At 49.2% G+C, this 11,776-nt stretch overlaps 1 protein-coding gene and 1 long non-coding RNA gene across 2 annotated transcripts; one reads left to right on the forward strand and one right to left on the reverse strand.

Moving 5' to 3' along the window:
* Positions 1 to 850: 850 nt before the first annotated feature.
* Positions 851 to 3,985, forward strand: LOC120317171. Its single transcript, XR_005559147.1, has 2 exons — positions 851 to 1,570; positions 3,581 to 3,985. It is a non-coding gene; the product is annotated as an uncharacterized LOC120317171 (long non-coding RNA).
* On the reverse strand, positions 2,703 to 10,205 carry TMEM151A (transmembrane protein 151A). The gene is made up of 2 exons (XM_039363521.1): positions 9,847 to 10,205; positions 2,703 to 7,156 (listed from the first exon to the last, which is right to left on the reverse strand). Exons 1-2 carry the CDS (start codon positions 9,937 to 9,939, stop codon positions 5,795 to 5,797), a joined length of 1,455 nt encoding a protein of 484 aa, XP_039219455.1. The 5' UTR covers positions 9,940 to 10,205; the 3' UTR covers positions 2,703 to 5,794.
* Positions 10,206 to 11,776: the final 1,571 nt, after the last annotated feature.

Below are 11,776 nucleotides of genomic sequence, written 5' to 3' on the forward strand. Positions count from 1 at the left end.
GATTGGCCCAAAGAAACTTTTTTTTTTCCACATTGACTTTTGATCAGAAGTAGAAGTTAGTTCCTCGCTGGCAGGAGGAGCCATCCTGGTTAGCAGACGGTTCCAGGGGGAATGTTATTCCCACGGTCAAAGATTTTAAGGCTGGACTGAAAGGATGAAAAGGCCACGGATGGAGGGAAGGAGAGAGGAGACAGAAGAAAAAGTTATAGATGAATGACAGAGAGGAGGAAGGAAGGAAGGAAGGAAGGAAGGAAGACAGATGATAGAGGGACAGACAGGAGTTGATAGATAAGGAAGGAAAGAAGAAAAAGATATAGACAGATGACAGACAAGGGAGGGAGGAAGGAAGGAGACAGATGATAGACAGGAATTGATAGGTAGATAAAGAAGAAGAAAAATATATAGACAGATGACAAGGAAGGAAGGAAGGAAGGAAGGAAGGAAGGAAGGAAGGAAGGAAGGAAGGAAGGAAGGAAGGAAGGAGACAGATGATAGACAGACAGGAATTGATAGGTAGATAAGGAAGAAGGAAAGAAGAAAAAGATATAGACAGATGACAGAAGGAAGGAAAGGAAGGAAGGAAGAAGACAGATGATAGACAGACAGGAGTTGGTAGGTAGGTAGGTAGATAAGGAAGGAAAAAGGAAAGAAGATATGGACAGATGAAAGAGGGGGAAGGAAGGAAGGAGACAGATGATAGGCAGACAGAGAAAGACAGACAGCAGTTGATAGGTAGGTAGATAAGGGAGAACGGAAGGAAAGAAGGAAGAAAAAGGTATAGACAGATGACAGAAAAGGGGAAGGAAGGAAGGAATATAGATACATACTCAAATTTAGACATTGCCCCTCTTGCTATCCAATATACAGCAGCAGCTCAGCGGATGAGAAAATTTAGAAACCAAGCTTCATTTCAATTTCCATTCTGATCTCCTCTCACCTTCTGTATTATCCCCAAGAGATTATCTCAGCACGCTAATCCTCTTGCTAAAGCTTTTAGCATAAGGATATCATCTGCATTTTTTTTCCCAGAAGAGACCAATCCCATCCCCTTTGTGAGGTGGACCCTTGGTGTGTCTTCATTACTCACCTCCACTTACTATTCTGCAGGAGTAACGCAAGAAGCCCCCTGGGAGCGGAGACTTTTTTTTTAAAAAAAAATTGTGAAATTCACGTTCCTCCGTATTCATTTCAGCCTGGATTTATAGCATCATCGCGGCTGATGTTGAAAGGGGAAAAAAAAAAAGTTAAGCAGGGCCAGGCCGGGCCGATTTTTGGATGGGAGACCCCAGAAAATTATAAAGCATCCTGGAGACAAGTTCAGCCATGGTTTCAGAGGACTTGAAATGGCCAGGAATTGGACTTTCCTGAAAGGAGGATGCTAAGACACCAAGCTTGGTCCCCACTGCCTCCTGGTTGCTTTGCAACCATCGCCATGGGAACCCCCGGGGGGGGGGAGGATGCTCAGAGGCCACAGAGGATCACAGCATCAGCTCCCCGGTAGCCACTACCATTTGAGGGAAAATGACTTATTTCCAAATAACTGGACCCATCTGTTCGTCCTCCGGCTACGGTGAGAATCAATTACAGAGCAAACGCTGATTTTTTTCTTTCTTCCATTATGAATAATTAAGGGATTGAGCATCGTGCATTGTTTAAAAGCCATATTCTTTGCACTTTTTTTTTTTGGCACGCTGTCTCCTTGCACACCCTTCTATCCACAATTAGAACTGGGGGGGGGGAAGCCCAAGTCTCCCTCTCCTCTTGCCAGATTTGGAGAACTGCCCTCCAATTAAAATTTGGTGCAAAACTGACCGGACTAATAATTTCAGAATAGAATAGAGCTGAAAGAGACCTCGGAGGTCTTCCAGTCCAGCCCCCTGGAAAGAAGTCAGACAAGTGACTTCTGTTCATTAAATCCCAATTTGAACCGTAAGTATTTGCTGGGCGATATTGGGATTACCGATAAAAGCACCATTTGCTTTATAATATAAGCCACCCAGGCTCACCTTGTAGAGTAGACAGGCTATTATTATTATTAATTTCAGACAGACACCTGGCCCACAAAATGCCTGAGATCACTATTGTGGAAAAATAAAAAAGTCTGGTTCATTGGTGTAGGGTCTCCTGCTTAGGTGGGGGGCTGGGCTAGATGACCTAGGTCCCTTCCAACTTGGTTATTCTATTCTATTCTATTCTATTTTCTCTTTATTCTATTCTATTCTACTCTATATTCTATTCTTCTAATTCAATTTCTATTCTATTCTATATTCTATTCTACTTCTAATTCAATTTCCATTCTATTCTATTCTATTCCCATTCTGTTCTATTCTATTTTCTTTATTCTATTCTATTCTACTTCTAATTCAATTTCTATTCTATTCTTCTAATTCAATTTCTATTCTATTCTACTTCTAATTCAATTTCTATTCTATTCCCATTCTGTTCTATTTTATTTTATTCTACTCTATATTCTATTCTATTCTTCTAATTCAATTTCTATTCTATTCTATATTCTATTCTACTTCTAATTCAATTTCTATTCTATTCTATTCCCATTCTGTTCTATTCTTTCTTTATTCTATTCTATTCTACTCTATATTCTATTCTACTTCTAATTCAATTTCTATTCAATTTCTGTTCAATTTCTATTCTATTCTATTCTTCAACCCACGCAAAGGCACACCAAGTAACCAGCCAAGTCAGGGATTTGAAATCCTTTTATTTCGACAATGGTGGGTGGGCTACGGCGCTCATCATCCCCACTTCGTTTTTTTTGTTTTTTTGTTTGTCCTGCGGTTTGGTCACCGAGAGACCGTCTCCACGAAATGGCACCCAAAACATTTGCAAAAGGAGGAAACTGAAGTTATCTTTCCTTCTTTTCTTGTTTAGCAGAACATCCCTCTCGTCCCTTTCAAGCCGCACAAAGGAAATCAAATCCAAGTAGTCCTCAACTTACAACTGTTCGTTTAGTGACCGGCACTGAAAAAAGTAACCGAGGACCCGTTTTTTCACCCTTGTAGCATCCCCCATGGGTCAGGTTGATTTACATTCGGACATTTGGCAACTGGCTCACATTGATGATGGCTGTAGCGTCCCGAGAGGTCATGTAATCCACTTTTGCGACCTTCTGACTCACTTAACAACCGGGTTCCTGATTTAAGAACTGCAGCGATTCGCTTAGGAAACGTGGCAAGGAAAGTTGAAAGCAGGGCAAAACAAATTTAATAATAATAAGAGTCGGAAGGGACCTTGGAGGTCTTCTAGTCCAGCCCCTTGCTCAGGCAGGAAACCTTAATCCATTCCAGACAAATTTCTCTCTTAGCCACATAAATGTTCGGCTCAATTGTGTCATAAGTTGAGGACTACTTGTAGTATTTTGCACCAAGGTTACACCAATGTGGGACGGTGCAGGACACCCCCCCCCTCCACGCCATCAGCAAGCAGACCTCCCCTCCCCCAAAGCCTCGGAAGGGCAGTTGATATCAACTTCTCCCAAGATGGGAAATTGTCAAGACTGAAAAAAAACAGATTAGCTGAAAAATCCAGAGCAAATTCTGCTTCTTTTTTGTTTTTTTTCCAGAGCGAAAGCGGGACGAAATCGCCTCCTCCCTTCGGAGGCAACTCGTGGGGGGATCTGCCAGCAGTTCTGAACGGAAGAAGGGATCCTGGGATTACCCAGATCACCAGTCTTTCTGTCGGCGGGGCCCGATGTGCTTCCGAACCAATTTACACACGACACCTTTGGGTGCCAATCAATCCCTTTTGCTGGCTTCACGCAGGAGATGTGACAGTGTCTGAAAAGATGGGAGTCCTATTCCACACTTAAGACCCTAAAAGGAAAACTGGACCGTTCTGTGAATGTAGCGATTCGGTCGCTCGCCGACAGGGTTGTGCATGTCACTTTGTTGTCTCCTCTTCCATTCTTGGGGTTCGGCACACGAGATTAGGATGAAACCCTGCTTAGCCCTTATTTCGAGAACTGAGAGTCCCTAGAGGACTTAGTGGACTTGCTTAGTGACCGTTCAAGGTTACGACGGCACTGAAAAAAGTGACTTATGACCGTTTTTCACCCTTACGGCCGTTGCAGCATCGGTCATGTGAGTTACATTCAGATGCTTGGCATCTGACTCTTATTTATGACTGTTGCAGCGTCCAGGGGTCACGTGATCCCCTTTTGCGACCGTCTGACGAGCGAAGTCAATGGGGAAGCCTGATTGAGATTGACAGACAGACTCTGGATAGCGTGACAGACAGCCTATAAATGTAATAAATAATGAGTAAAACAATTTCAACTTAAGTTGCCGCTTGGCTTAAAGACTGAATTGCTGGTCCCGGTTTTGGTCGCTAAAGGAGGACTGTACTCTATTCTACTCTGTGTTCCTCATCCACCCTCCTTGCTCCCTTCCCTGCTCGGACGGACATTTAGGCATCCATGTTTTTGCAATGCTCGTTCATTCAAATGTCAGCTCCTTTTTCAGTTCATGGATCCGGTATGAAAATTCTTCATTCATTCATTATTATTATTTTGGGGATATTTAAAGCAGCCTCAAACAAAGCTGGCCCCGCTTTGCCAGTGCAGAACTTAATTTGGAAAAAACCAATCTCAATATTAGGAATTGTAAAGAGAAAGCTTGGAGGAGGCCGGCAATATAAACCTCACCCTGCCCCCCTCGCATGGCCCTAGGGTTCAAGGTAGACTGCTCCTAGGCAGGGAGGTTCAATCGATTCATGTTGGCACCCGATAGCTACCCATACGCTTCTTTCTCTAAGAACCCACATTACTGGGGAGGGAAGTGAGGCTGGCTAGGGTGAAAAAATTTGGGGGGGGGGGGTTTTCTGCCAGCGTTGGGGATTAAAAATGTCATCTCTCCAATTCGAGCTTTGCTGTGTGGTCTCCCCTCCTCGTGTGTCTTACAAGCCCAAGTGGGATGGCTTCGATCCCTCCTTAGTGCAAGCGCCTGGCACGGGATCCAACTTTCTGAGTACACGTTTCCTTGAGGTGACTGCTGCCCCAGGGTGAGCGGGACTAAAGGAACAATGGAGAAGCTGTGGGTTGGACTAGAAGACCTCCAAGGTCCCTTCCAATTTGGTTGTTCTGTGGTCCATTGGGCTGAGCCTCTGATCTTTCCTCCCCCGGTTAAATGCCGTTTCTGTTCTTTTTTTGTTTTGTTTATGTTCCTGAGCACTTGTGGGAAACTGTCTCACATTTTCCGGGATTTATTTCCTTCTTTCCTTCCTTCCTTCCTTCTTTCTTTCTTTTTCTTTCTTTCTTTCTCTTTCTTTCTTTCTTTCCTTCCTTCCTTCCTTCCTTCCCTAGTGAAGAGCTCAGCAAAAGAATTCTGAATAAGAATACTGACTTGAAAACTCTTGTTTTTAGAACACTGCTTTGAAAATTCACATTTTTCTGAAAGTTTGGGATGTTTTCCCTTCCTGCTCTGTTCCTTCCTTCCTTCCCTCTGTTCCTTTTTCTTCCCTCCATTTCTCCCTTCCTTCTCCCTCCCTTTTTTCCTTCCTTTATTTTCTTCCCTTTTTTTTGCTTTTTTCCTACCTTCCCTCTAATCCTTCCTTCCTCTACCAAAGAGTTGGGCAAAAGAAACCCCATACCTGAACCATATTGGCTAAATGGGCTCCTCTCTCCCCAAAGAAGCTACCTTAGAAGGCTGTAATGTCGGCCAAAGAGCCTTGCAGTTGGGTTAATGGGTTCGATCTTGGCTCAGGGAAACAAGCCAGAGACGTCTTGTACTGCCTTTCTCCCAGGGAACTTAGTTTCCACCATCCCTCCCCCCCTACCAGTTCACAGGGGGGTCCCTTGCCCTCTGCCTGCTAACCCCGGCCGGTGCCCGTTGCGCTCGCAGCCCTCGCCTCCGTGCACAATCAGCACAGGAAAGTACAACGCATCCTGGTAGCACGGGGGGCTTTCCAACGGCTCCGTCTCGGTGTTGCTTCCCACATGGCTCCCGCTGAGGCTGCGCAGGATCCCACCGCACCGCCGGGCGCCGCTCAGCGAGAAGCGGCTGCAGCTGAACGGCAGGCGGGCGTAGAGGGCTCGGGTGCCCCGCGAGGGCAGGGAGTTGCTGCTGACAGTCCGGCGGCAACTTTGGCAGCTGCGGAGGTACGCTGCGCCCGCCACCGTCGTGGTGTCCATCAACACGGCCTCGGAGTAGCTGGGCACCAGCTGCTGGTTGGAACGGATGTGCCATTCCAGTTCGGTCATGTCCACTGTGTTGACACGCGAGATGCGCCGCCCGTAGCTCCCCGCGGCATCCAGCGGGCTGGGCCCGTCGTCTGCCCCAAAGAGTTTCTCCACGTGATAATGTACGTTCGCCGTACGGTATTCAGACAAAACTCTCAGCGGCCAGGACAGCAGGAGGAAAGAGGCCAGCCAGAAGACACTCCGGCGCGTGTACCAAGGTGGGCGCCCCGGATCCGGGAAGACCAACATGTGCTCCTTAAAGTCCACGTTTTTGAGGTGCATCCCTTCGCGGGCCTCCATGTAGTCGTCCAAGCCCTCGTTCTCGCCGAAGAACCGGGCCCTCTGCGTCAGGTAGGCGGCTTCTGCCTCGCCCGTGGCGAAGCTGAAGCATTTCGTAAAGCGGAGTTTGGTCACGGGGTAATCCGAGAGGCCCAGCAGCTCCTTAGAGACGTCCTTCACCCCGTGGCCCGAGTAGTCAAACTCCGTCTCCGAGACGTGGGTGTTGACCCGCTCGTGGTAAACCTGGGTGGTCGTATAAGCGTCCCCGTTGCGATAACGCGTGACTTGCCTCGTACGACGGATGTAGTGGTAGCTGACGGCTTTCCACCAGATGCAGGGCGTGGCCTGCTGCATGCGCTGCACCTTGTCGTAGACGCTCGCCGTGTCCACCCGATACTGACTCTGTCCCTTGGCGAACCGGTGCCAGCACTCCACCAGATACACCACGTACAACATGCTCAAGAAGGCCAGCGGGATGTAGATGTATCCGTTGGAGCACGGGCTGTCGTGGTACACCAGCGAGGCCCCTCGGTAGGAGCTGTCGTAGTTCAGGCGGGTCACCGTCGAGAGGCGGCACCAGGCCATGACGCCGAAGCAGCCGAACATCAGGAGGGTGAGCACTAAGCATTTCCAGTGGGACTCGCGGCACAGCGAGCTGCTGAGAGACTGCTTCAGAGGACGTTGCTGAGGGTCGAGGGAGAGACAGGCAAGGAGGGAAGAGAAGAAGAACGGGTTACAGAGCTGCCCCTTTCCACAAAGATCTGAGACCCCTCATTCCATTTCACAGCTGCCCCTGTGTTTCTAACCCAGAGGACGAAAAAAAAACCAGCACGCCAAAGTTGAACCCTTGAAAGGGTGCCAATGTCTTCGGCCTTTCCGCGTTCCAGGATCACAGCAGGCAGGGGGGTGGGGTGGGTGACTTAACAACCAGCTTGGGGTTGACGTGCCAGACACCCTGCAATTGTGTTTTCAGACACACATCACGCCGTTCACATTGGGGGCGTTGAGGCCAGATGCTAACACGGCCACTTTCAGGGATATAAACAGGATGTCGAAGCCAGACAAAATAAAGCCGAGTGTGTTTCCCCCCCAAAAGCCAAAATGCATAACCAGGAAGCCTACAGTTCTCTGGTTGGCTTCCTTACACTAGGATAGATTGCTCCTGTATAGGGGAGGTTCCATTTTGTTGTGACCCCCAGCCATTGAACGTATCTAGCCATAAGCCAAGTTGGATGAAACGGTTAGGGATACGCTGTTATTGAACTGTTCCTGGAAGTTGTCTCACCTCTAGCTGAGAGAAAGAAAGAAAGACAGAGAGAAAGAAAGTCAGAGAGACAGAAAAAGAGAAAGAGAGACAAGAAACACAGACAGAAAGAGAGAAAGAGGGGAGAGAGAGTCCAAGGGAATTCCGACTATTTAATTCTTTTTTTTTAAATTCTATTTAATTCTTTGTTTGAGGATGCTTTTACTGTTTTTTTTTAAATGGCTTTAGAATTTTAGAATGGTTAGCCACATAGGGTTGCTTACAGCTGAGTTGGATGGCTCTAGAAATGGATCAATAATAAATAATAAAATAAACTAAGCCGGGACAACTTCAAGGTGGATCAGCCCTCTGGGGCGGGATGGGGGGGGGAAGAGGGGTCAGCTGGGAATTCCATCACTTTTCCACGGACCTCTTCCATCATCCCCTGCCTTTTATGTCTCCCTGAGAACTGCAAAGGGGTTAGGCAACTGGAATTTTGGGGAGGCTGCCAACAGCAAATGGCTTTTAAGATGGTTGGGGGGGGGGGGGAAAAGAGGATGAGTTTTTAATTTTTTTTAAAAGCATGGGGGGGTGTCAATCTCACACCCTCTTCCCTTTGCTTTGATGCACTCCAGGAAGAACGCACGCAACATGACCAAAGATGCTTTATTCATTAAACGCATCTTGCTGGCATTTGTCTATCAAAATTTGTGTGCGTAGGTGTGTTTATGTGTGCTTCTCAACCGTGGCAACTCCCAGCTTCTTGGGTGCCAACTCCCCCCCCTCCAAAAAAAATACTTCCCCAATCTTAATTCTTCAAAAGTGAGGAAGGACGGCTCAGCCTTTGTCCCAGAGGCTTTTTCTATCCCCAACCTGGCGTCCCGCCCCCCCAAGAAGGGCTGAATTACATCCCCTTCATCCCCAGCCAGGCAGGCTGCAGAAAGGCGTGCAAAAGAAGGGGGAGGGAGAGACTCCCCTTATTCCTAAGGCTTTTTCGGGGGAGGGATAAAATTATCCTTTGTTTTTTTCCTGCAGGAAAATGCAGCTTTTTTAAAAAAATAAAAAAAAATGCTAGACGTGGAGAAGAGAGGGGGGGCGAGTCCCAATCAGCGTCGGAATGATTTCCAACCCCCCCCCTTTACCCCCACCCACCCAAACCCCTTCGCCCCCTTCCCAGGTCCTGCTGGCTTTGTTCCTCCATTGACACCGAGCGGTGTCGCTCGCCGCAAGTAGCATCCAAGCGGAGAGGCGAAGGACGCGGCCGGGCGGACTGTGGTGCAATGCAGAACTTCACGGCGTGCCTCCCCCCCCCCACTCTCTCTCTCTCTCACACACACACAAACACACACCAGCTGGTCGCAAAACGCGCCGCTTCCCTGCAGCTCCCCTCTCTCTTTCCTTCCTCTGCTCTGGGAATCCCGAGAAAACCGGGGCGCCTCGTTTTACGCACGGCGGGCGCCTTCTTGCAAAACGCTCCGAATGCTCCAAAGCGTTGAAAGTCCTGGTTGGGGAGGGAGGGAGGAGGCGGCGAGGATGCAAGGGGGCCCAAGAAGCCACCTTTCCCCCCCCTCGTCTTCGACCCCCCCCCAGCGCAGAAACCCAGGTTTATTTTTAACCCCCCGTAGAGCTATGAATAATGCACAAAGGGACACGTGTTCCCTGCAGCAAAATCGCTCCTGCGCTTCTCCCATGTTCACGCCCCGCCTCCCCCGTTTTGGGAAAAGAAAAAAAAGGGGGGGCCTGGCGAAGGACCGAAAAGCAGAGGCCCGAACCCCGGGTTTCAAAGCCCGAAAGCCCCCGCTAACCCCGGATTTTGGAGGCGCCGCTTGGAAAGGGGGACTCGTCTCCAAGCGGTGCGCCCAGGGCGCAGCGTAAAAGCGGTTCGGGCTTTTTAAATTCCTCCTCTCTTTCTTTCCTTCCTTTCTTCCTTCCTTTCTTCCTGGCAGCCTTTTCTTCTTTCCCTTCCCTTCCTTCTTCCCTTCCCTTCCTTCTTTCTGTTCTTTCTTTCCTTTCCCATCTTCCTTTCCTTTCTCTTTCCCCATCTTCCTTTCCTTTCTCCTGCTCTTTCTTCCCTTTCTTTGACTGTCTCCCCATCCTCCCCTACCCCCACCGCCCCGCAGCTTGGACTTACCTCTTCCCGAGGGGGTCCCCCAGCCGGGGTGAGCGTGGGCAGCTCCCCGGCGCCCGGCTGCTGCGCTCCGTCTTCTCCCCCGACGCCAGGCATAGTTCACGCGTGGCGCCGCCGAGCAGGCGGCCCGGCCGCATCTTAGGCTCGGGCGAGGGGCTGGCCGGCCCCGCAGTCCCCGCAGCGGAGCATGGGAGGCAGAGTCGCCGGCGCGCCCTGCCTGGCGCCCACCTGCCCGGACGCCCGGGCACTTTGGCGGCGGCCGAGGCTCCGCCCTCCGCGGCGGGGCTGGAAAGCAGCCCGCGCACAAAGCCCGGGCCCGGTTGCCCCCCGAGGGTCCGCCGCCCAGAGCTTCGTCTCCCTTGCTTTGTCCCGCTAAGCTGCACCGCTCGTCTCCCCCGCCCGCCCGCCCGCCTGCCTGCCTCCTTCGCCCGCTTGTTTTTCGGCCCTGATGACTCGGCAGGCTGCTTCCCCACGTGTCCCTCCCTCCTCTTCCCCCTGAGCACGAAAGCGGCGCCTCTGCACGTCGGAATGCAAACCCGGGTCAAAGAGACTCGCCTTTCTGCCCTCCCCACCCCCCATAAGGATGTTAGTTCTCATAACCCCGAAGTCAAGATTGCTTCAAGGCTTGCAGCGAGGGACAGATGCGACTGCACGTGGGGAATGCAAACCCGGGTTAAAGAGACTCGCCTTTCTGCCCTCCCCACCCACCCCCCATAAGGATGTTAGTTCTAATAACCCCGAAGTCAAGATTGCTTCAAAGCTTGCAGCGAGGGACAGATGCGGCTGCCCTGAATAAACCTGGTTTATATTGGGCTACCACCAGATTAAGTTTGGTCAGGGTCTCTGGAATGGGAGGGTCCCTGAAATTCTCCCATTCCAAAGCCTTTTATGTCATCTTCAGAGGTCGCCATCAGCAGATAACATCACCTCTGCCAGATCTGTAATAGCCCCATAGCCAGATAAAGCTTGGCCCTGCTAATTAGGTTCTGACACAGATCTAGCCAAACCACAGGTAGAATGAACCAGGGCTTTTTTTTTGTCATAGAACGCCCAGAATGGAATTCGGGCACCTTTTTTGGATAGAACCTTGTAGGGTAGGCAAGGTGAGTTGTATTATGTGTGAGTTCTGGCACTTTTTTTTAACAAAAAAAGCACTCTATAGATATATGTATATATCTATACGTTGGATGAAGCACCCGGTCTGATAAATCAGTCTGAAATAGAGCTTGAAATAGCTATACTAGTCTCCCTTTAACACTGTCAACCACAAAATTTTGAACATATACAAATTAACCAGTGGAACAACCTGCCTCCAGAAACGGTGAATTGCTCCAACACTGGAAGTTTTTAAGAAGAGACTGGACAGCCATTTGTCTGAAATGGTATAGGGCTTCCTGCCTGAACAGGGGGTTGGTCTAGATGACCTCCAAGGTCTCTTCCAACATTATTATTATTATTATGGATCATCACACAGTCAGCCAGATGTTCAGACTGGATTTATCATCATCATCATCATCATCATTATTATTTACATACACATATACATATGGTCACATCACAAAAAAAGATGTTGAGAGTTTGGAAAAAATTCAGAGAAGAGCAACTAAGATGACCCAAGTCCTGGAGGCCAAAACAGACGAAGAACGGCTGCAGGACTTGGGTTTGACTAGTCTAAAGAAAAGAAGAAATAGGGGAGACATGATAGGAGTCTTCTAGAATCTGAGGGGCTGCCCCAAAGAAGAGGAGGGGGTCAAACTATTCTCCAAAGCACTAGAGGACAGGAAAAGAAACAACAGTTGGAAACTGACCAAAGAGAGAAGCAACCTGGAATTAAGGAGAAACTTAATGACAGGGAGGACAATTAACCAGCGGAACAGCCTGCCTCCAGAAATCGTGGGTGCTTCATCACGGGAGAAGAGGCTGGACAGCCATT

This window comes from Crotalus tigris, unplaced genomic scaffold (assembly GCF_016545835.1).
Source record: "Crotalus tigris isolate CLP2741 ecotype Arizona unplaced genomic scaffold, ASM1654583v1 scf7180000019553.37968852642:3898890, whole genome shotgun sequence".
Taxonomy (NCBI): Eukaryota; Metazoa; Chordata; class Lepidosauria; order Squamata; family Viperidae; genus Crotalus; species Crotalus tigris.